At 37.3% G+C, this 27194-nt stretch overlaps 1 protein-coding gene across 1 annotated transcript in view; it reads right to left on the reverse strand.

Moving 5' to 3' along the window:
• Positions 1–27194, reverse strand: part of Mid1 — an 80414-nt gene that overhangs the window by 7198 nt on the left and 46022 nt on the right. The window contains exon 2 of the mRNA XM_034985125.2: positions 705–849. Within this exon, the coding sequence (XP_034841016.2) occupies positions 705–849 (145 nt within the window). The remainder of the gene's footprint in view (positions 1–704; positions 850–27194) is intronic.

Genomic DNA, 27194 nt, shown 5'->3' on the forward strand with positions numbered 1-27194 from the left:
GCATTAACCACCGAAATATTGTATATTTTATGTGTTCGAACTAACAAAGGGAAAAGTTTCCGCCATGTTGTGTCATCATCATGTCACTTCTTAGCTAGAATAGTTATTTGCTATGCAAGGCTGAAAAGTTGCTATTTGGCGCGAGTGTTTGTATTCAAAAATAGAATCCTGAGCGTAGCGAGGAATTCAAAGGTAGTGAGCGCAAATAATTTTGTAGAAGTGCAAAACGCACAACTTTTTATCTTACTACAGCGAGGAAAATGCTATTGGGCAAGAATTTAAGAAAATTTTGAAAAAACCTTTTTTCGGATGCGTCCTGAATTCAAATTCAGTGACAAATTCAATTCAAATACAAACGAACTACGTAGGTATTTAATAAAGCTGAAACGGAGTAGGTACTTATTACATTTAATTCAATGGTGTGACTTTGTGACTATAAAGATCATTCAAAGACGAACTGCGTTTCTGAACGTTTCATTATGTGCTATTTTTTACAGAAAAACAAAGTTTAAGTGGTCCGCCTTCATAGACAACCTAAATTCATCACTTTCGAATTACGAATGACTTTTTCACGCTGATTTCGGTCAAAAAAAGCCTTTCTGTGCTAGTGAGATAAAAAATAAATTCATTTCATTTTAATTCATATCTATCTATGATTTCTACAATTTCTATTTGATTTGTGTTGTCAATGGTGTTGTCATTACCTACGCGCTCGAGGTGCCGCGCGTGCCATCTCGCTGTGTGTTCTGCGGGCGCGCGCCGTGACCGCCCGCCCTCGTCGCCGTCCTCGGCGCCCTCTTCCACCCAAAGCGGAACCATTGTGCTACACGCCCAACGTCGATACGTCTCCTGTAATAGAATAAACGGAAATCTTTATAACAAATTCATATCACTACTTACCCATAAACTACCTACCCATATTATAAATGCGAAAGTGTATTCGTTTGTTGGTTTTTCCTATAATCACGTTGCAACGGATCGACGTGATTTACATGGATATAGTTCAAGACCTGGAGAGTGACATAGGCTAATTTTTATCCCGAAGAGTCGAGGGTTCCTACGGGATTTTTAAAAAACTAAATCGACGTGGACGAAGTCCTGGGCATCAGCTAGTAATATTAGAAGAAGCTGGCGAACAGGACCATACTTTTAACTCAAACATATTTTTTAATCACAATGTTATTTATTATCCACTATCCATACCCATACTATTATTATAAACACGAAAGTGTGTCTGTCTGTCTGTCATATGTTTGTTAGTATTTCACCCTTTTTACCTATTTGTTTAACTTTTTAAAACTAAATTTTATACAGAGGTAACTCTTGCATCCTGGGGATAGGTATAGGGTACTTTCTTTCCAAGAAAATCAAACAGTTTCCACGAGATTAAACCATAAATAAATCCACGCTGAAGAAAGAAGTCACGGGCATAATACATTAACGAGACACATACGTTTTGTTAACAACATTCAAGATTATAGTGCTATTATTGTATTGGTTACTTTTATTGTATAGCCAAAAAGCTGTGATAGCCTAGTGGTTAGGACATCCGCTTTCTAATCGGAGGTCGGGGGTTCGATCTAGGGCACGCACCTCTAACTTTTCGGAGTTATGTGGGTTTTAAGTAATTAAATATCACTTGCTTTAACGGTGAAGGAAAACATCGTGAGGAAACCTGCATGCCTGAGAGTTCTCCATAATGTTCTCCAAGGTGTGTGAAGTCTACCAATCCGCACATGGCCAGCGTGGTGGACTATGGCCATAATCCTTCTCACTCTAAGAGAAGGCCCGTGCTCTGTAGTGAGCCAGCGATGGGTTGATCATGATGATAATTGTATCGATTTGATACAAAAAAACCGCCCAAGTGCGAGTCAGGCTCGCGCAATGAGGGTTCCGTACCACAGTCGTATTTTTTAGACATTTTGCAGGATAATTCGAAAACTATGATACATAAAAATAAACAAAAATCTGTTTTAGAATGCACAGGTGAAGACCTTTCATATGATACCCCATTTGATATAGTTATCTTACTTGGAAAATTGAAAATACTAATTATTAGTTCATGACCACAATTTAATTTTGTTTGTGTGATGTAACCATAAATTCACGGTTTTCAGATTTTTCCCCGAATGTCAGTTATAAGATCTACTTACCTGCCAAATTTCATGATTCTAGGTAGGTATAGGTGCCAAATTTCATGATTCTAGGATTCTCTGTAGGTTTCTTGGCAGACCGACAGACAGACAGACAGACGACAAAGTGATCCTATAAGGGTTCCTGTTTTTCCTTTTGAGGTACGGACCCCGGAAGTTATCATAACTTAGTAATTAATCTAAGGATGTTTTTGACTTTAAACAATGAGAACTTGTGCCGTTCAATATGTTCTCATTTTCTCTCCATTTAGAATCCGAATAAGTCGACAATAAGTTGGTCACACTTTCGGCTTGGATTTGGCGGGACTGTTTTTGTGGACAATGAATCCTGTTTGTAGCACGAATAGGCACAGATAAAATATGCCTATTTACCTACTGTACATCACAAAAGATACCCTTGCTATTATAAGAAGATGTAGATTTACGAGCTGTACCGACATTAAAGGGCTGAAGCGGTAACAGCTGGCCAGTCCCTTCTCACATTTATCGTTATTCAGCATTTTTCCAGCCCGCACGATATCACGTCGTGAGTGATTAATTAGACATCAAGCGACCGCAGCGCCCCTACTGTTTATCTCGGCTAGGCAACTTCTACACGCAATAATACGGTATTTTACACCAAGCGAGAATAAATCTAAAAATGTATTTAAATAAGATAAACAATAAGCAATCGAAAAACGCAAAAATTTCAGATTATACAATTATAAAATTAATTTTAAAGTGTTCACTTTTTTATCTGTTCTACTAATATCCAAAATGCATGATACCGTAGCCACTATGTTAATTCCGACAGTGACGTCACAAGGATTGAAATTGTAACGTATTTCACAGAAAACACCGTTGTTTACCAATCCGTGTGACGTCATGAACCTAAAAAGAAGGCGAGTAGCGTTTTCGCGGCGAAATTTGAAATGAAATTTTAAATGCATTTTTATTACACTTATCGATCGAATAAACTTTAGGATCAAGTTAATACACTTTTCAAAAAAGGTTAAAATATCCTATTATGTACCCACCGTTCAGCTACCTCTAGGGAGAAATTCCGTTCACGTTAAAAAATATTAAACAGTTTACAACTCCATCTATGTAGAGTAAGTATACCAGTACATCGAAACGATTAACAACCTATTACTTACTTTGCCCCTTTTATGACTATTCATTTATCTTATAGGTGTTTATAGTCCATTGACATGAGCTCTTGATATTAGTGTGTACAACCAATTAACTTCCCTATAATAAAAACGTAAGAAAAATCGTGCAGGTTTCTTAAGAAAATCTGCGCAATTTACCAACTGGTATCATTACTGGTGCAGCTCCTCGTAATTAACTACGACCAACTGTTTTTTCATTTATCTGTTTTCTCAAAATTACTTTTATGTATTTATTTAGACTTAGACACAAGTTAGCCCTTGACTCCAATCTCACCTGGTGGTGATCTGATGTTGCAGTCTAAGATGGAAGCGAGCTAACTTGGAAGGGGTATGGCAGTTTTTATTAAACCCATACCCCTTTGGTTTCTACACGGTATCGTACCAGAACGTTAAATCGCTTGACGGCACGGCTTTGCCGGTAAGGTAGGGACTAGCCACGGCCGAAGTCTCCCACCACACACAGTCGAAATGTTTCAAAATCTTTTCTTAGTGTGGGTCTTCGTTATAAGTTAGGTTTAGAGAGAAACTATATGCATCCATTACTACAAATATCATTGAGATACATTTCTGTTACCTAAGTTTAGTTTATGAAATGTCTAATTGTGTAGTATCTTAAACATAATATCCATAATTATAGTTACAACCACACAACAAAACTAGCTGATTCACGCGAATTTGCCAGCATGGATTTACATTTTTAATGATTCTGTCACGATCGCAATCATCTCTGATTGATTTATGCTTGCTTACTATTGGCCACAATGCATTGTTGCAACAAGAATCGCACAAATTCAGCCAATCAGAACAATTGAGATTGTAATAATGATTGATGCAGGTTTTAGACAATCGCCCTACAGGTTGTAAGTTGTCTGACAGTCAGTCACGTTACTGTTTCATAGCTAAATTGTTGATCGAAGTTTAGCTGCCCCGGCGAACTTCGTACCGCCTAACAGTCGATTCTTTTTCATCATCATCTCCATCAACCATCTTCGTACTTCAAGGAATATTATAAAAAAATAATTGGCGAAATCGGTTCAGATGTTCTCGGGATTTGCGATCAGCAACACATTCAGCGATTCATTTTTATAAAATATGTACTAGCTGACACGCCCCGGCTTCGCTCGGGTGGAGTTTAGAAAATTGAGGGGGAGGTTGAATTAAATTTTTCTCTCCGTAAGAACCATCCTCGTACTTCAAGGAATATGATAAAAAAGAATTAGCGAAATCGGTTCATCGGTTCTCGAGATTTGCGATGAGCAACACATTTAGTGATTCATTTTTATATTATAAATAGAGATTGTTTATTGATTTATGATGGGTTCTGTAGTTTTTGAACTTTGTATAGGTATAGTCCGCACAAAATGACTCTTCACGTGCCATTTTAACTCTATGAGTCAAATGTAATATTGTCTAAAACTCTAAAGTACGGTCCACCTTTAAAATAAGGACCAAAGTCGTACTTTTGAAGTTTTGACATAAATCCGCTGTGCGGCAGCGGCGACGCGTGCGCGAACTGAGTCCGAGTGAAAAAAGAACCCCGGATGGGTTCGAAACTAGTCGGGCTAACGTCGACTAAACACGTGAGTAAAGCCAGTGTGTGATATAACTACTTATGTATAATTTTGACATAAAATTTGCTACAAAAAGTTAAAATGGCGCGTGAGGAGTTAAATTTAACGCGTTATAGTTGCATTTGTTTTGGTATTGCTATTGCCCATATTGCTACCATAGACTTTACTAACCAGACAAACCAATTTGATACAATTCGCGGTTCTCTGTGTCACCATACCAATCATATTTGTTAGCATTGTTAATGCGGACTGCGGAAATACGTGCATACTGCATAAGCACTTAAGTTATTATTTTACATAGGTATAACTTGCTCCATATACCTACATAATTTTTTATGCGTTATTATTTTTCCCAGCGCTTTTTCGAACAGCGCTTCATACGCTCGAATGTTATGCTAATCCAAAAGCTTATTAGCTTAGCAATTTTAAGAAGATATTAATGATAGCAGAAAGTTGTATGGTGGTCCTCCTATGTAGGCTGATTATAGCAAACTCTTACCATAGTCTTGCCATCTAGTCCGTGTTGAGGACGGATTAGAGAAACTATTATTCACTCATCTGTGCACACAACGCATGGTTAAAAGGTAAAAATTCTTCCACAGTGCCTTATACAATATTTCAGAAACATCTTTAAACTACACGCGGTCCTGTATTGTTTCTTAAATTCACTATGATACATACTTCAAAATTGGTACATTTCCAACTTTTATCAATTTAATAATCAAAAAATTTAATTTTAAATGGCCCATAACTTTTGAACAATAAAAAACCCTCACGATCCAACAGGTCTTGTTTACCTAACATACAGAAGAACCACTAACAAACTTTTAACATTAATTATCAAGCATTTCCTAATTTATACTACGGGTTCTGGGGCCTTACCAAGAATTATACATTGTAAAACTTTATATGCCGTAGAAGAAAAGTCATCTTCAAGGTAAACTGTATATGAAAAGAAAAACAAAAGGGTTGCTTGCCCGAAGCATTTAATTTGACTCACAGTAAGGTCAAGCCGCTTGAGATTGAGACTATTGTTCTTTAAAGTAGTAAAATAAAAGAGGAGTTATTTTAGATTACTTCTCTGAACTTTTTTTATTGCAGTTTATATGGAAATGCAACGTTTAAGGATTTTAATATTCCTTTTAATATTTTATTTACAAAGGTATATTCATAAAGTAACTTTAGAATACGGAGTCTTCTTTTCTTGATTACCTACCTTCTTTAAACAATACACACAACGAGATACAATGTGAAAATTACTTTTAAAGATAGAATAATAGGAGAGAAAAGAACGGGATCACAATCAAGCAAGCTTCCTTTTTATTACTTTGCAAGACAATTTAATAAAGAATGTCTTGACCATATTCATTATACTTATTCTAATTACGTATCTATGCTTTCTCTTATAAGGCCTATATTTAGCGACTAAATCCTATAGGATTCAGAACTACAAGAAGCTTAGAGTTAACGAACGATAGAAAGATTATATCCTCGGATTATTTCTACGTGATTAAATCAGAAATAAGGAGTTATGTGGAATCAGAGTAACCAGCGCTCAACGAGTCGTAGAGCTGAAGTGTTAATGAGCGGGCACACAGCTCAGACACCGATTTTGAGTGTCGAGGTGTTGATATAGTGGCCCGGCATAGTTTCGGCACACCTCTAACCAGGTGGACTGACGATAGCAAACGAGTCGTAGTGAAAAGCTGCACACAATTTATTATCATTATCAACTGATAGACAACCACTGCTGGACATACGAGGCGGTCTTTTTGTAGTCTTTCACACACCACGCTCTTGCGCCACCTAGCTTAAGGGGGGGGGGGGTTTGGTCATTCAAACTACATCAATGAAGTGTGGATGTCTATCGCTTCAGACTTCAATTATCTCTCTTGTCACAGAGAATCTTAGCCAGTATTTGAAATCCTCTGTGTGCAGTGGGGTTTAAGAAATTAGGACAAATGAACTGCGCGAGGCCATTGTCTCGACAGATCGGGGGCGGAATGGAATACTAATCAATCATACCGCAATTCCCTCGATGTTTTTGTGGGCGACTCTATCGCGTCGTAGTCTGTGCAAGCTATATCAAAATCTAAGTATATAAAAGGGACAGGTGACTGACTGATCTATCAACGCTCAGCTCAAACAATTTTTTTGATTTTTGAGAATTCAACCCCTAAGGGGGTGATCTATGAACGCAAAGTTTAAACTGTTGGACGGATTGAGCTGTAAGGAATGCCGATAGATATACTGTATGGTATAAGATTTTTTATTATTATTATATTGTATTTTTATGGGTTTTGTTTGCCGAAATAAACATGTAAATAAAATACTAATTTTAATTACTGTCTTCAAAGTAAGCTCTATCATTTTTAATTATGTTTAGGTTAAGAAAAACCGGTCACGTGCGAGTCAGACTCGCGCACTGAGGGTTCCGTACTACAGTCGTATTTTTTCGACATTTTGCTCGATAAATCAAAAACTATTATGCATAAAAATAAATCAAAATCTTTTTAGAATGTGCAGGTAAAGCTCTTTCATATGATACCTACTTGGTATAGTAATCTTAATTTGAAAGTAGAAAATACTATTTATTTTTTTCATTACCACATTTTAATTTTTTAATGTAGTCACAAATTCGCGGTTTTCAGATTTTTCCCCAAATGTCTGCTATAAGACCTACCTGCAAAATTTATGATTTTAGGTTAACGGAAAGTACCCTATAGGTTTCTTGACAGGCAGACAACGAAGTAATTCTATGAGGGTTTCTTTTTTCTTTTCGAGATACGGAACCCTAAAAATGTAAGTTAAAACACTAGAACATTATTTGTCTCAGCCGGCCGGTTTACTAGTGGAACCCAATCAATCATACAATAATTAATCCGACATTATCCGTCTGTATTAGCATACATCATAACAAGAGACGAGCTTCTAACGTGCCCTACTTTGCGATTTCATGTCAGCGTACAATACAGGGTGTTACCAGAACGCTGGCAAAAACGAAGATAGATGATAGTACTGATGATTACTGATATGATATCACAAAAACAACGCGAAAAAATATATGAAAATCCTATAATTTTGTAAAAGTTTACGATATATTGCAAATGAAACATCAGACTGACGCTAGAGGTCAACGAACGTTGCGTAAGTAGGCCACTCGGCGTCAATGCCGAGTCGTAGGCGGGGCATTAACCCGAGTTTTGCACGCTATGCATTGCGGGTTAGGAAAATAATAAATCACTAAAACTACAAAATGAGGCAAATTGTTATTGGTATTGGATTGTGTTTAGGTAGTACAACAACAACGCTAAGTTTTTGATAGCGTTCTGATTACACCCTGTATATCAAATGATTGCATTGTTCAAGCAGCTTTAAGGAGATCTATGAGAGGCCGTTATACTTAGGTTACGTTAGGTTACGTTAGGTTTAGGTACCGACTGCTCCATATCGTCTGATATAGATAACAATAAATTAGGTCACTATTTTTTTTCTCCTACTCTGAGGTAAGCTAGTATTCTGCTGGTGAGGTTTGATAAATCACTATCCATATTGAATAATTTTTTTACTGGGACACTCTTATGGACAACATTAAAAAATATTGTTGAAGCCAAACAGAAACTATATCGACTACAGTCGTGTTTTTTCGACAATTTGCACGATAAATCAAAAACTATGATGCATAAAAAGAAACAAAAATCTTTTTCAGAATGCACAAGTGAAGCCCTTTCATATGATACCCCACTTGATATAATTATCTTACTATGAAAATTGAAAACACTAATTATTAGTTCATAACTACAATTTAATATTTTTTTTGTGATATAACCAAAAGTTCAAGGTTTTCAGATTTTTCCCCATATGTCTGCTATAAGACCTACCTACTTACCAAATTTCATGATTCTAGGTCAACGGGAAGTACCCTGTAGGTTTCTTGATAGACAGACAGACAGACAGGCAGATAACAAAGTGACCCTATAAGGGTTCCGTTTTTCCTTTTGAGGTACGGAACCCTAAAAAGGAAGGAAAACAAGAAGAATCAAGAAGAAGAAAAGAAGTAGTAGATGTCATCTATCACGTGAGTTCATACGTCAGACATTTATATTTATAATGGATATCAGCTCTTATCATTACGCACGATAATTGAAACTAAAGTAAGTAGGTACCTAGTAGATTTTTAAATATTTAAAAGTAAGAGCTGATACGCAGTGGATAATTATTGTAAGTAGATATAATTATTTTTATAGCGGTGTACACTACTACCTATTTATTTGAAAACTCCTTTACTTTCTTAGAATTTTGAAGCTTATGAAAAGTCGTTACATAAAACAAGTTTCCAATACAATTTCCAATACAAATATATAGATTCTGCTAGGTAAACATTGACGCTTAATAAGCCACTTTAACTAGTCAAAACCAGCGGCCTCGGAAAGGAATTACTGGAATCGAGAGGAGGCATTATGTTCCTTTAATGGCCCAAGTTGAGCAATAACGCTATATGAAACGGGATGATGGACGAACACGAAAACTACAGTCATCGGCATCGTTCGCATTACAACGTGATTGTCATAATCCCTCACGCAATTCATATTTCATTTCACTCGAAACCTCATACTAAATAAATACTCATAACGGAATAAAGCTCTCGCTCTCGTTTTCTCTCCAGCCGTTCTTTTATTACAGAAGATCGTGGTGCTGGCGAGATCTCAGACTCGAGTGGATCAGCTGTTTCCATTTTCTTCTGTCGGCGGATATTGTAGAACTGTAAGAATTTGGACTAGTCAGTTGGTCAGACCATCTTGAGCGGCCTCTTGCTCTACTGCCCTTAAATAGTCCTCTCTAGGATCTCATTCTCACACCACGAATACAGCTTTAAATAAACTTTACAAAATTTAGTTGGTTTACTTATTGATCTAAATCTATTTCGTTCCAAGTTATAAGTTATATAATATACAAGTTATAAGTGGGGTTATTCAAGGGGCGGACCAACAAATTCCTAAAAGGCCGGCAACGCATCGGCGGCTCCTCTGGTGCTGCAAATGTTCATGGGCGGCGGTAATCACTTAACATCAGGTGACCCGCCTGCTCGCTTGCTCGCTATATCTATTACAAAAAAAAAAAAAGTTCCAACAGTAAATAAGCTCAAGGCATACGACGACGCGACGACGACGGCAGAGTCGAAAGATGTGACGCGTCAATACTAAAGTTGTACTGACGCAATCTATATCTGTAACTAGTACTTAATAAATAAAATTGAAGTGTCTGTCTGTAATATTGAAATAACTACCTCATATGATTATTTGAACTATACCATAACTAAATCACACGTTTTTAAAAATTCTGTCTGTCTGTCTGTCTGTTTGAACGGGGTAATCTTTGGAACGGCTAAACCTATTTTGACGCGACTTATCCACACGAATCGGAAATTGCAGCGTTGGCAAACGCATTACCGGGTAGACAAACAACATCCAGACGACGACGCAAAGCCACGACACGCGTGTTAATATGTCCTACACACGCACCTACTACCACAGCTGGTATGTCCAGCTGTGGACGACTATCGGTTGACAACGACAACAAATTTAGTGTAAATATACATACAGTACACAGTACAGTACACACACATTCCTGTACAGACTTGAAATTTTAAATTATATGTAGATATAGTACGCGACTGGTCAAGATGGTGAACGGGGTGTGGACGCCCCGCATACCCGAACAGCCCCCGCGCTTACCCGGTGCGGGATAGCGCGGGTGACGTGGTCCACCTCGAACTGTCGCGTACTAATAGTTACAGACCGTTTTTAGGGTTCCGTAGCCAAATGGCATAAAACTAAAAAAAATATATGATGTACATTAACCATGCAAACTTCCAACGAAAATTGGTTTGAACGAGATCTAGTAAGTTTTGATTTATCGTGCAAAATGTCGATAAAATACGATTAGACTACGGAACCCTCAGTGCGCGAGTCTGATTCGCACTTGGCCGGTTTTTTATATTTATTCGGCGTGCACATCTGTGAAATGATCAAGTATTCATACAAAAAAATCAAGACTTCTTTGTCTACGCATCTAGAGCAGTACAAAGGATGAACTGAACTGACATAATGAAAAATGTCAACCCAACAGTAATCTGTTGTAGAGATATATACATATACGAGGAAGTACTTGTAGAATTTTTAGTTTCCTGAGATTTCGTGATTAGTCAGTGAGTGGGTGATACATTGAGTTTGATTGATTCAAACAAAGATGGTTGTTTGAAGCGCATTACGAACAAACGGTCACACACAACGGACATGACACACGTACCTCGTCCGCGAGTATTTGACGTGCAGGCGGTTATTGCCCCACTGACCTCGTAAGCCAGATTAATGACTACGGAGAAGCTGTGACTCATTTCAATAGTAGTGACTATATGAGTCATTTTTATTAAAATAAAATATAATATGTATATGGTTAAATAGACTACTGAACAAATGCGTAAATCAACGCGGACAAAGTCGTGGGTACCATGTAGTATCAAATAAGACACATGTTACATGTTTTAAAAATAAGTATTTTTTGCGTTTTTTAAACAGACAGTTTCTCAGGCAGTTTTTGAAAAAATAAACCTACCCTTTACGAATAAATTGTTATTCGTAGTTTACCGTTTGAGAAATAATAAACGTTAAGTTTTTAGCATGAATACGGACTCCTACCACTCTACTCATGTGCCCCCTACTTATATGTGTTCTGAGACACACTTAATGGATGATAGTTTTTTGTGTCTATAGTTCCTTAATGTACTTGGTAATTAATTTCAGTGGATAGGTACGTCCTTGGTCCTTGGTACGTCATTGATATCCATGACGCAAAGACCTGCCATAACATTAATGCATTAATCACTTAAACCAAGAATTATTATTTCCTACACCCATGCTTAAACCACAGAGATATACAGCTAGGTATATTCCTCATACATCATTGACTTAAACATACGCAATTCGCACACGGTACTTACTGACACGGTAAACGCCGGCTTTACAGGTAGAATGGTAACTTACTACGGCAGAAGCCTTTCACCCAGTGGCGTGCAGGTCATAGAGGCATAAATGCACTGCTTACCCCAGTTGTAATAGCTCAGTATGCATATTCTTCATTATGGCCAGTGAACAGGCTCCTACTTAACTAGTGCCTACCCTGGCTTCAAACCCTGTGCACGCCACTGCTTTCACCATATCAGACCAGAGACAGTTTAGAAATTATACTGAAACTAGATGTAGCCCACGACTTCGTTCGCGTGGAATCAAAAGAAGGTGGCGGGAAGCGAGTGAATGAGGAAGGTGGAGTGCCGTGTTATGTGGCGCCATCGATGTATGGCGCGCTCTAGTAAAGGTCTAGGTATATCCAGCATACGGACTGATGGATTGTATTGGATTCAAAAGTTTGAAATTATGAGAGCCCGCGCAAGTCACTACAGTCTACACATCGTTTATGGGTGAACGTGAACGTGAACCTAGCGTTAGCTTTGCCCACATTTTTTTATGATTTACAGTTTGATTTAAAGTTCCAAATCTTTTCAATGGCTAAAGTAAGGTAACCTTGTGAATAAAGAATAAAAACCAGGACTAGGCTCTACTTTATTAAAATCGCCATCATAATACCAACGCAATTTAATCATGATTATCAAGAAAATCTTTTTCCATTTTCTAATATTATGCACCGCCAATATGAAGTTTTTATTATTACAGAAGGAATCTTCTTTAACAAAACTTTAAACAAATAGCCTATGTCCATCCCTGGGATGCGAGCTATCCCTGTACCTTCGTCATGATCGGTTAAACGGATGGGCCGTGAAATGCTAGCAGACAAACAGACAGATACGCTTTCGCATCTTATTCACATTATAATATACAGTATTTCGCATAATATTATACAGTATGGACTACGACGGAAAATTTCCTGCAAAGCTAAGATTTCGATTCATGTGGTAGGTACAAAGAAACCGAACCGTTTTTATTCAGTTGCCTCCTAATTAAATTATGAAGGCCATCTAGTGACACTTTGCAAGAATATATTTTTTTCAATAGGGAAATTTATCGCCGGCAAGGAGTGTGAGGGTGACAGTTTAATGCGAACAAATTGCTACAAATAGGGGCACAGCTTCGACAGGTATCTCCGGCACAATGCCGGGCCTCTATTCACTATATTCACAACACCGTCTGTAGAATTTCCTTCCGCTGCATTTTTTCTTATAAGTTCTGATAATTCAAGCTTATTATAAGGAAAGCTAGTGCTTAGAATTAAGCTTAAGAAATTTTTAATTACAAAGGATCACATCAGGAACGCATTTTAAATGAATACTTTCTTTGATATAAGACTAAGAGAACTTAATTAGACTATTCAGTATACTTCCATTTTCTGCATCGATGAAGCAGCGTTTTGTATCAAAATATGAAAATATTTTTATCTTTCATAGCTGATTTTGTTATAAGGTATTCAGAATAACAACTGCACAGTAATACAGGAAATCTGTCTTTCTGTATGTTTTGCGCTATATTTATTGATAGAGGACCCTCGTCTTTTAGTGCTTTAGGCTTTTATCGTGTGCTATAATTTTTGACTTGTTCATTTGTCCTTCACGTCGCGAATAGAGCAAAAGATTAGTGAAAGACTTGGAGAACGGCATAGGCTACTGTTTATCTCGAAAAATAAAAGAGTTCCCAAGGGACTTCAAAAACTTGAAGCCACATGGTCTAAATCGCGGGCATTAGCCGGTCTCTTATATTATAATAACTGACTGACGGACATAATATCAATATACTACAGATCAAATCACTAAATCTAGAAACTTGATATTGTATGGAGATTGTAGGTATGTACATATATTATAGGTAGATATGTAGTTTTCTCGTAGAAATAAATGGGAGCATAACGAAAGGATTTTCAGAAATTCCATATTCAACGCAGGCAAAGCTGAGAGCCCAAGTTAGTAAACTACTAAAGCATGTGAGGCTGACAGGTAAACGGGAACAAATTGCTACGAATAGCGATGTAGCTTCGACAGGCAACCCCGCACAATGCCGTGCCCTATTCACTGCCGGCTCCGAGCCGCCCGGCCCGCGCCTGTACAATTTCCTCTTCACTGAATTTTTCTTATTCCTAAAATACCTAAGTACTAATAAAACATCAGCTTCTTTTTAATGAGTAGAAGTGCTTAAAGCAAAGATTCGCGTGGGTACATTTTAATATTTTTCTAAAAGAACTTAACTTATTAATTATTATGTAGGTACCTCTAGATTGTAAACCACACCTCTATTATTCTTTCACCTACTTTAACGTCAACTAAAAATTTAAGTAGGTTATAATTGATATTATTTACGCTATTGTGTACCAGTAAAAAATAGTTAATTTCGATTATTCACTCAGTTCTCTACTTCTATAGTTCTCACAGACTAAAAAGCCCGTCTAAAACACCTGTCTTGCCTGGTACCTAGCTTCCAAAGCCACGATGATACAAACTTCATAGTCGCTGGTCGTTCTTACCTGTGTTGGTGACAATGCGCTGAGAAACTTTCAGCTTTTATAAAATAACGAAGGTCTGGCTGTCACAAGCTCTTGCTTCTATACTAGGTTATCACCGCTATACCCCGCCCCGCAACAATAACATATAAAGACGCGACAGGTCGAGATGGCGATCGGGGAATGAGGTGGAGGACGTCGGTCCACACATCCGCACGTCACCCGTGCTATCCCGCACCAGGTCAGCGCGGGGGCAGTGCGTCCCCACCCCGACTGCCATCTCGACCTGTCGCGTACTATATGTCTTTTCATATTCAGTATATTTTTATTTGCCATGATTCACCTACAACACTATAGGCATCTTATTAGTAAGTATATTTTGTCAACGAAATAATCGAACGGCTGTTTTAAATTATTTTGTAGAAAGTAATTTGAATTAAATGAAAATGTACACAGTTATTTCGTTAAAATTCTGCGTGAAACGGTATTTGTTACAAATGAACATTGAGTAATTAATAAATGCCGGCCGGCATACTCCGTAGTAAGTTGTATTTTTTAAAACTGTGTCAGAATTAGGTCCGAATGATCAACTTGTGGCTCGCCCTGACTTCGCACGGATAAACTTACCTGTTCTGTAGACTAAACGTGAAATGTTTCATTTTATTATTTTTTATTATAAAATGACACCTCTGTCAATAAATTAGGTATAAGAAATAAAATTAAATAAATTGTAACAAATTTAAAAAAAAAATTGTAATTCTGAAATTAAATAATAAGTACTGAAAATGTCTCTGACTTGTCAGGGGTGCTGTGACACTTGTCATAGCGACAAGAAAGAAAAAAAAGTTAAATGTTTTAAGTAATGTTAAACCATGGTTAAACCCACTTAAAAGTTCAAAAGTTATGAGCGATTACACTGACTAAGATTGTGACTTTGTTTCATACCACTTGATACAGAAGAAGAAAGAAACAGTTCAAAATCGTTTACTTTAAAGAGGTAAAGTTAGTAAGTTTGGATGTAGGTAGAAGATAATCTTCGGGACTAAAGATCCGATTCTGAAAATTCTTATAAGTATAATTTTGTTATCCCCGATTGCTACAGGCTATAAATTATAAATGAATCGCGGCCGAATTCGCGGGCAAAAACTAGTATTAATATTTGTCTACACTTTGTCTAATCATCAAAGATAGAAGTTTATAGAATAACTGCGTTTTTAGGATTCCGTACCCGAACAGTCCGCCCGTCCATTCGTCAGTGTCCCTCCGTTTGTGTCAGCGGCCTGTATCTCGTGAAACGTAATAAATAGAGATTTGATTTTTTTTAGAATATGTACCTATTTCTATTGTCTAATAATATCAGTGATAATAAACAATCAAAATGGCCGTCAAAAATTAAAAGTGTTATTTCTTGTATGATGGCACGGAACCATTCGCGTGTGATTCCGAGTCGCACTTGACCGATTTTTATCCATAAATTGAGGGAAAGTACCCGCTTAAAGTATTAGAGAAGCTTAAAGCTCGAAAGCGCTTTATCACGTAGCTTAATATCGGTTTAAATTGCAGCGTCCATCGTCATGTCACTCTGAAGATTGGACTAACCGCTGAATTAATTTTGTAAACTACTGTTAATATTTCATTAATTTTTTTCTGTAGAGAAAAGTTGTGTGCGACAACTTTTCTTTGCTTTTCTTTTTTTTAATTAATCTATTACGTAGGAGCGGTGATAGACTAGTGGTTAAGACTTCGGCTTCCTATTTGGCAGGTCCGGAGTGCGATGCCGGGCACGTATCTCTAACTTTTCGGACTTATATGCGTTTAAAGCGATTAAATATCACTTGCTTTAACGGTGAAGGAAAACATCACGAGGAATTCTACATATCTGAGTATAGTATCCATAATGTTCTCAAAGATGTATGAAGTTTGCCAATTCGCATTGGGTCAGCTGGTGGACTACGGTCTAAATCCCTGTTAAGGCTAACTCATGTTTCGGATTCAGAAAACTCAGATTACGAAATGTAGAGCAAGATCTTTTATCTGTGATTATGCCTAGTGGTTAAAACTTCCTAACCGGGGGGTTATCGGCGAATGAGGAGGTTTCCAGGCAACGTTCGAGGAAATTTTCATAGATGGCGCTGAATTTTACAGCCACTGAAGATGATTTTCGCATCCGATTTAAATTAAAAAATTTAAAGCATAGATGATAATATAGATATAGGTATTATTTTTCATCTTTGGTGGTGGAAGTTTTCAGCGCCATCTATGAAAATTTTCTCGAACGTTGCCTGGAAACCTTCCTCATTGAAATAGTAACGTAAACATGTTTTTGTTTTTTTGAATTTTATAAAAAAACGGTCAAGTGCGAGTTTGACTCGCTCACGAAGGGTTCCGTACCATCGTACAAGATAATATTGTGCTATTTGACTTTTTTAAATTTACATGATATTTTGAAATTTTTATTAAGTGTTTGTTGTTTGTTATAGCGGCAATAAAAATACACACCCTATGAATATTTCAACTCGTTTATGAGATACAGCCCATTGAGAAACAGACATAGAGGCAGACAGACGGACGGACAGTGGAGGCTTATAGGGTCCTATTGGCAACCTTCGGGTACTGAACCCTAAAAACCCTATCTATTGGATTATGCACACACATCTATACTATTATATAAAGAGGTAATGTCGTTAAGTTTGTTTGTAGGGGGTAATCTTTGAAACTACTGAACCGATTTTGAAAATTCTTTCACCAGTAGAAAGCTACATTATTCCTGAGTGACATAGGCTATACGGGATCTTTTAAAACATAAATCTACGCGGGCGAAGCCGCGGAGATCAGCTAGTAGTCTATAAAGTGTAAAGAGAAGAGATATAAATGAGGCAAGGGTATCGTTAACATAAGCATTTTGATGAAATATGCAACACTTCTTGCTTTCGCTAAACTCTCGAAGAAACTCAGAACTACAGTACCTACGCGGGCGAAAGTAATGTAGGTACTTTGGCCTTTAGAATGACATTTCGGCTTTGTAGAGCGTTGTCTCTGTCACTCATACCTATATGACGTTTTGTCGGTTTTAACGACCCAGACAGTGCTCTACGAATCTACTATCTCCTTCTAAAGGTCGATGTACATTACTGTCGGCCGCGTACTGTAATATGTAACACCCAAGTTTCCAATTTCGGTCTGCTGGCGGATCTACTTAAATATATGTAATGTATAATACGGGTATTTATAGGTCCCGCAAATTGCTATTGGGCTGGAACCATGTCTCATTAACATCGAAATGACGTCATTTTGACTCGCCTCGCACACCCGCTCGTCACCCGCGCTCACCCGCATCGGGAGCGCGCGGGCTGTGAGTGTGTGCGAGGCGTTCCCTGCCCGATTGCCATTTCAACCTGTCGCGCACTATAGGTACATACATACATTCATACAGGATTCAGGAACCCTGAAAACATTACACTCCTTTTTTTGGGCAGTCGTGTAAAAATCTCAATTTACGCAACTTGCGTCTTAAGGAACGTGTTTTATAATCAATTGTTTGTCTACACTAATATTATAAAGAGGAAAACTTTGTTTGTTTGTTTGTTTGTTTGTTTGTTTGTTTGTTTGTTTGTACTGAATAGGCTCAAAAACTACTGGACCGATTTTAAAAATTCTTTCACCATTCGAAAGCTACATTATCCATGAGTAACATAGGCTATATTTTATTTTGGAAAAAAATAGGGTTCCGTAAGATATTTGGGTTTTTCGGACACAAGGTGTAAAAAATCAACCAGAAAAGTTACTTATTTTGCGTACGCTGCCTAAACTATAAAAGATAGAACCATAAAATGTTCTAATTAATTGTAGATCTTATAAATATCTACAAAAAAGTCCGCGACACACTATACCCATCTATGTCGAGTGAGGCACAGCAACCATTTTTTTATTTAAAAATCTTGAATTTTTTTTGGACTACATTTAAACGCGTTTATTTTACTCATGCTATTAATCCTTATCAAAATAAATGATTTCATCACTAAGAACAGTTTATGGAGATAATATTTGGTCTGTGAATGATTAAAATTGGACGTTTGGTTTTGAAGTTATGGCGAAATTAAAATATTACGATTTCTGCTGCACGGCCCGATGTCGTTAAGTTTGTTTGTAGGGGGTAATCTTTAGAACTACTGAACCGATTTTAAAAATTCTTTCACCAGTAGAAAGCTACATTATTCCTGAGTGACATAGGCTATACGGGATCTTTAAAAACCTAAATCTACGCGGGCGAAGCCGCGGGGATCAGCTAGTACAGAATATAACTACAAAGTCATAAGAGAATAGAGATTAGCTCACGCCGGGGGCCCGTTTACGTAATTGTTGAAGCTCGCTTACATCAAATATGCAGCACTTCTCGCTTCGTGCCAAACTCGCGAAGAACTAATATGTAACTTTGAAGTCCCGATACCGACCTGACGGCGCTGCTTATACAATCAGAACATGATAGCCCTGTCAGTTACTATTTTTGAAATAGGGCAAAATGCGGTGATAGCCTAGTGATTAAGACGTCAGCCTCCTTTTCGGGAGGTCAGGGGTTCAATCCCGGGCACACACCTCTAACTTTTCGGAGTTATATGCATTCAAAGCAATTTAAATCACTTGTTTCATCGGTGAAGGAAAACATCGTGAGGAAACCTGCATGCCTGAGAGTTCTCCATAATGTTTAAAAAGGTGTGTGACTGTAAAATCTGCCAATTCGCACTGCGCCAGTTTGCTGGACTATGGCCTAAGCCCTTCTCATTCAGAGAGGAGACTCGTGCTCAGTAGTGGACCACTAATGGGTTGATCATGGTGACACAGTAGGTATCTATATCGAAAAACTATTATAATTAATATTAGGAATGTAGCAAATGTACCTACCTACCATTCACAAAACAGTTTTTTTTTATAAAGCCAATTTTAGCTATTTCTACAATTGATTAAGCTAGTCGTCTGAATCAATTAATTTCATTAATTTATCGGCTGTTTTATTGAATCTTTCATGAAAACTTATTAATGCGGCATAATCCGTTACCACTCGTATCAATATCACATTTACAAGTACTTAAATATGTCTTATTATAAGATATTTCATTTACCTGCAGTAAATTAAATACTTAACATACTAACCGATTCCTGCGACTTCCTTTCGCGTGGATTTAGGTTTTTTTTAAATCACGGAGAACTAATTGATCTTCCAAGATATATACCTCTTTCGAAGAGTGTGCCCAAGATCTCTTTTACCTGGTACCTTCACATTTTGTACCGCAAGGTAAGCCGTACGTATTCGAAATTCCACGGACACGTACGAAGCGATTTGCCTTTTCGTTTCTAATTCGAACCCTAGCGGTTATAAAACGACCTTCCGACTTCATCATTCATCCGATTTCATCAGTTTTCTCCTTCACAATACCTTAAAGTCAAGAGTGAATAGGCATCTTCTAGGCAAGTGCGCTCCATCTTATGCTGCATCATCACTTGCCAGCAGGTCTGATTGCAGCCAAGCGCTAGTCTATAAATTAAAAAAAAATAGTTGCCTATGTCACTCCCCGCATTTTAATTTTAACTAAGTCACTATTCTTTATAAATGTTTTTTTATAAAGGTTAAGAAGCTGATGCCCTCGACTTTGTCCACATAGATCTCATAGAACATCAGTTCTCAAAAGATTTTTAAAAATCTGTTTGATATTCCAGGATAAAAAGTTGCCTATGTCAATCTCCAGGTTTTGATAATATCCATTTAAAAAATCCGTCACCGTCGTGATCGAAGAACAAACAAACACACTTTCGCATTCATTATACGTATTTTATGGGTAATGTGTAATGATTATGTTTCTGCTATAAAGGCAAGGGAAGATGTAATAACTCGCGCCAAGGGCTCGATTCGGTAATAGTCGAGGCGCGCTACCGAGGGGACATCAAATATGCATTTCTTGCCGAACTCCGAAAGACTATAAGGAACTTCCCCGTCCCGATGCCGAATAGACGGCGTAATAACAACCTATATTATGACTGGCGTCAGTTTCTATTTTTGATTTCAAGAAAAGTGGAGCGAAGTTTCTATATAGGGACCAGTTACGACACTACTAGTACTAGGTACAGGTGGTATTTTCTGATCAGCAGGGTTATTCGCTAACTCAATGATCATGAAATTGGAAATTATATCACCTGAAGATTAGTGTAACAGCGCAGCGGCCAGTACCTATCATTCGTCTTTTTTCTAGAAAGATAGAATGATTTAGTATTTAATGTTCTTCAATATTAACATGTTCAAAAATTTAAGTTTTAGGAGAGAGAGAAATCAATATTTGGAAGCTTAAGAAACGCTTAAAACTTAAGAAACCCTTTAAACTTAAGAGACCCTTAATATTTAAGAACATCTTGTAATTCAAAATCGCTTTCTTTAACAACGAAATTCTACCAAAATTTGTAAAAAAGTATGAAATACTGTCTGCTACGATGTAACGGGTAATGTTTAGGTGGTATGATTCTCAGCTGATGTTTCCACTTTTTATTCCACTTTGAAAACCCAGAAAGTAGAATACTCCCAATTAAAATTGGGAAAAAAATACGTCACTAGGTAAACTGGTTTAATTGTTACCTGGCATTTCACAACCATGACAACATTGATTTTATTGAAATTGACATAAATATCTGCAGTTTATTCTTATCGTCTTCGAGCAATTACTTATTAATCCTTTTCTCAGCAACGTTTGGGCTGCAGGATCAGATCGATTCGCAGTAAGTACGAGTATGTCTCGCCGCGTGAGCCACGTGAGCCGCGTGACCGCCACCCGTCACGTCGGTACCACAGCCATCCGGACAATTTAACGTCAATATTATGGATATCCGGGTGCTCAAATACGGGGAGTTATTGGGCAACTTTAAACATATAATGAGAAAAAGGGACTCTCTATCTCTAAAGGGAAGGGTATTTGGTAATGTGGATGGTGTTTCACACTTGCTATTGGCATGTGTTCGCGGTGTTCGCCTGGTTCGCAATCACAATTTGAGAGAAAATAAATATCGGTATTTTCAGAAAAGGCTTCAAATATATTAGAATAGGGATTTTTGGGACAACCAATACAAATAATGCTCAAGCACAATAATTTGTGGACGTTTACTGGATACTAAATTATTCGGAAGACTTTTTCACAATGAGTTTTGTTAAGTACTAAGCAGCGAGGACCTGCTAAACCACATTATGTATGGTAATGGGACGAAATCTTAACGAAAAAAATGGTTTTCAGATGAAACTAACATAAACAGATAGGGCTTCGACGGTAAACTATATACCTTGCAGACCAACTAATTAAATCCAGTATACCTTCTTAAAATTCAAGAACAAATTAACAACTTTTCAATCATACTTCTTTGCAAATCGGGTCGGTTTGCGTAAGTGGCACGCAAGTCATATTGCAATGCATTAGCTAGTCAATGACTAGCAATCTGAGTATGAAAGAATATTTCAGCAGCGGGGATTTCTCTATTTGACATAATTATATAACGACGGAGGTACGACCCTCGGGCCTTCATTGCCCGAGTATTGACGCGGGGACGACGCGTCTCCGGTAACGCCCGTGTGTCGGCGAGGCTTCTAGGGTCAGGGCTTAGACGTCTTGGCTGGAGGTCGGATCCAGGGTCCCAGCGCTGTGACCGATGGGCTCGCTGCCGTGCACGGTACCCTATAACTATAGGGTAGGTAACTTTTTATTTCAATAAATAAATAATCTGAGATAGATTTATCAAAAGCTCTTGGAATATTCACAAAATTGCATGATATTAAAAACTAATAAGGCGGGGCAACTTGCCAATACTTTGTAACAACGTCAAACAGCACAAACTCTATGCGGTAAAAATCACTGAATTTATTTTAAAAATAATTAAGTAGGTAGGGCATCTTGGGTACAATGCCTCGCTGCGGTGGTCTAGATGTTTTAGATTTTATTTTATTTTATTTTAATTTAATGTTGTTTTACTTTTAATTGAGATATAAAAAAAATATTTCTTTGTATACCGTTGGCTTCCAATTAAATAAATAAAAAGTAGGTAGGTAGATATAGCGTATATTAGTCATACTTCATTTATTTAGCAATATCAGTGATCCATCGGATATCAGGCATTTATAAAGCAACTCCAATAGAAATTAAAGAAACTCCGCCATCACTCGGTGAAATTTTAAAACCAACATCGTAAATCTCGGTTTGAGGCTTGAGCTATACATTGATATGTTAGTCATTCAGTTTCTTCTATATATAAATAAGAAAACCGTTTGAAATAGATGATGAAGATAGTTGACACGATAGATGACAAAGGTCTTTTATCAATAAGCTACAGTGTAACACGAGCAAAAGATAGATCGTGAAAGGTTTTTTGTAAAATTACTTACCTATACAGTTTACATTTTCCTCGTCGAGCGTCCGTAAGGGCCTGCACAAATCAGTGGATGGGACGGCAGAGGATTTCAATTTATCAAGTCAAATTTTATCTTATCCAATTGAAATGACTACCCATATTATAAATGCGAAAGTGTGTTTGTATGTTGGTTTGTCCTTCAATCACGCCGCAATGGAGCAACAGGATTTTTTGCATGCATAAGTAAATAGATATAATTAAAAACCTGGAGGTGACATATGCACTACTTAATATCTCGCAAAATCAAAGAGTTCCTGCGGCATTTTTAAAACCTCAAACCACACTGACGAACATCGGACGGACATCAGCTGTTAGTAAATTACATACTTATTTCAATGCTTGGAGATAGCGCAGAGAACAAGCTCCGAGGTTGGTGAGTAATTGAAATGGAATATTACTTTATTTCGATTGGATAAAATAAAATATGAATTAATAAAATGTAAAGTCCTCTACCATCTCGTCTGCTGATGTCGAGGCCCTTATTTAAAAAAATAAACCTCGTGACCAAAAGAGTAACATGACGCCAATCTATATATATAAAAGGAAAAGGTGACTGACTGACTGACTGACTGACTGAATGACTGACTGACTGACTGACTGATCTATCAACGCACAGCTCAAACTACTGGACGGATCGGGCTGAAATTTGGCATGCAGATAGCTATTACGACGTAGGCATCCGCTAAGAAAGGATTCTTGAAAATTCAACTCCTAAGGGGGTGAAATAGGGGTTTGAAATTTTGTAGTCCACGCGGACGAAGTCGCGAGCATAAGCTAGTTCTATATAAAAAGGTTCACAATAGAGCAACCAAATTCATTACATTTTGCGCGACATTTACCCGCCTGGGCTACCCGATCAATGTCTGATTCTTTTATATAAAGCAAAGTAAATCAATTTCTTTCTCTATTTTGTCGTGTATCTATTGTATGGCAAAGGATTAAAATACTTGCGGATTTTTCTCTCAAGGACTCATTTGAACATTGTCATCCGAATATCTTACTGCAAATTATTATCCTAACATTGTAGAGCAGTAGAGCATAGTGGATAAAGACCTAATTTGGTACTAATGGAACCAACCATCAAACCAACAGATCAACAAACCAACAAACCAACTAATAAACACACTTTCACATTTATAATAAGGGTACTGATATCAATTTAGCAGAAACAAATTTTTTAATGCTTCTGCTGTAATTAGAATATAAAATAGTAATACAACTACTTACTTAACTTTAAAAGTTAGAAATATCACACTATGTACGTTGACTTAGGTGGGTAAATATTTATATGAACAACAGAACAGCAGTTTTAAATAAAAACTGCGTGATTTACATAAGTATAAGTATAGAAGTGCCTACTAATAGCTACTTATTTGCACGAGTCAAGTTATTGAAAATTTTGAAGTAGGGTATACTGATTACTACCTTATGCTCGCGACTTCGTTCGCGTTGACTACGCCAAACCCCTATTTTACCTCTTAGGGGTTGGATTTTCGAAAATCCTTTCTTAGCGGATGTCTACGCCTAGCTTTCTCCATGCCGCCCGATCCGTCCTGTAGTTTGCGTTGTCAGATCAGTTAGTCAACCAGCCAGCTTTTCCTTTTTTTCAATATTTGTACTAGATATAATAATATATAGGCAGCTTTTACCATTGTCATTAAGGATATATAATTCGCACTCACATCACTTCGTGACTGAATCCCGAAGAGAGAATATTTTTTTCCAATAAACCTTCGAAACATTAACGTCAATGGAAAGATTACCTAAAAACATAAATGTTTAAGGTTGGCAATCGCATAACAGAATATGGTCAGAGCAAAACGTGGGGGAGGGAGGTCAACGTCCCTGCCTTCCCTCCACCCTCAGACCTCTGAGCCACGAGCCTTCGAGATGAGGACGCCGCATCGGGATGGCCGTATGTTGAGGAAAAAGGTTCAAATATGTACTTATTAAAACTAAAACTGTTGAAGTAATTACGCAGAAGTATAACGCGTAAAATTTCACTCCTCGCGCGCTATTTAAACTTTTATGTCAAATTTCATGTCAAAAGTATGATTTTAGTCTTTAACGTCGTTAGTCCTTATTTTAAAAGGGAACCGTACTTTTGCGCGTAAGGAGCAATTTTTACGGACTATCAGTACCCATGTTGTTTTGTTTGTTGGTTTGTTGGTTTATTGGCTTGTTGGTTTGTCCTTCAATCACGTCGCAACAGATTGACATGATTTTTTAATGGGTATAGATAAAGACCTGGAGAATGACATAAGCTACTTTTTATCCGGGGAAATCAAAGAGTTCCCACAGGATTTTTAAAAACTTTAATCCACGCGTATGAAGTCGCGGGCATCAGCTAGTAATTACTTATATAAATCTTTCAAAATAAGTATCATTCAGTCCTTCTTATAAATATATAATGTAAGTGTATTGTATAAAAAATTAAATTAATTTCCTGCCTCGCTCACTGACTGACTCATCATCACCTAACCCCAAACCCTCGGACCTGAAGAGATGAAATTTTGCCCAGATCTCCCGTTATAATGTAGACAAGGAATAATATCAGATATTTCGTAATTCCCACGCGGCAGATTTAGGTAGACTGAAAAACAAATAAAAAGGTTTTTGTAAATTTTGTAAAAAAAATCGAATTTAATAAGTAATAACCAATGATATTAGAAGAAAATAGGTAGATACGTTATACGCGGACCGCAAGTGGCACGTTAAAACTAAGCTAATTAGCAAACCTGAGCTCAGTCGCCCGCTGTCGTCGCGCTATCGATGACGTCGTTGATAGTAATGTGTATTTTGTTTTCGTCTCCCAAAACAACCGAAAATGCCGTCGTGTGTGATGAGATTCTGCACAAACTACACAAGCAAGGTTTCCAAAAGTCAAGGAATCACATTTCATTCGTAAGTAAAACTATTTCTTTTATATAATTCGTATTTTTCACTTATTTAACAATAACAAACTCGTGCACGTTCGTGTAAAATGCAACTCATTGCAATTTGTACCTTATGTCACATGCCATAAGTACGTATCAAGTTATCGTTGTACGTATTTTAAAGTTTCCGATCAAAGAATATAAAATAAACAGATAGGTCTCTTCTGAGTATTGACAATTCAAATAGTGTGCATATTTCCTGTTTTAGGGAAGGATAAATTAACTATGGTCTAACATCTTTTTACGGTCCACTGCTGGGTCTCTTCATACAATGAGGGAATTTTGGCTATGGATATGTAGATTGTGTAATAGTAAATATTTTCAAAAATAAAAAATATTTTCATTTCACATTTTATTCCTTTACCTACCTTCGCGCTTCGTCCGCGTAAAATTTAGTAATTTTATTTCGACTTCTTTTCCATGTATGGGAGCCCCCTTTATTTAATTTAATTTAATTTTTATTATTTTTATTATAGCGGCAATAGAAATACATTCTGTGAAAATTTCAACTGTCTACCTATTACGGCTTACGAGATACAGCCCGCTGACAGATGGACGTACAGACAGCGGAGGCTTAGTAATAGGGTCCCGTTGGCACCCCTTGGGCACGGAACCCTAAAAACGAGCGGAACCGCGGGAAAAAGCTAGTTCGTAATATATTAAATACCACAGTATAAGGTTTTTATTTTACTATACAACTACAGTGTAGGCATAAATCGGCATTAGCCGAAAAGACTTTACTGTTTTTTTTTTCTTTGGAGTTTCTAGTTTACCGTCTCGTCCCGTCTCTTTTACGCTCGCATTATTAGGCATATATCCGTCCTTCTTCCACTCTTCTGTGCAGGACGAGGTAGTGCAAAATATAACCGTCTCTTTTTCGTGCGCAACTGAAGCTGAGGTTATTAGTTCACCGTCCTTTACTCTCTGTTGTGTGAGGTTAAAATACTATCTATGCGTTTATGTGTGTTGAGTCTTTCGGCGCTGACGCAGCGTGCCATTAATAAACATCGAATTTGATATAAGTAACCTATCTACCTCTTTTTCTTCTAATATCATTGGTAATAACGATTATAACTTTACTATATTTTCTTTACTATATTTTCTTCGAATAACTTTGCTATATTTTCTATCTATTCAATTATCTAAGCCTCAAATTCCAGAACCACGAGTCTCTGTTTTGTGTCTTTAGACGGTTTCTAAGGAATGTATGTTATTCATCACTTCCTCATCGCCAGCATCTATAGTTACCTAGCTACCTACTAGAATAACTTCCGTAAGTCACAGTTGAAGACAGAAAATGGTTTTAATTTCAATCACTTTTCACTAGCTATAGGTACGGTACCATAAATGCAGTAAGTACGTAGATAGGCATACACGCACTGGAGTAAAGCGACTCAGGGAAAACCATGAGATCGAATTAGGAAAGCTAACTCATGTTTCGGATTCAGG

The sequence above is a fragment of the Maniola hyperantus genome, chromosome 4 (genome assembly GCF_902806685.2).
Source record: "Maniola hyperantus chromosome 4, iAphHyp1.2, whole genome shotgun sequence".
NCBI classification, from domain to species: domain Eukaryota; kingdom Metazoa; phylum Arthropoda; class Insecta; order Lepidoptera; family Nymphalidae; genus Maniola; species Maniola hyperantus.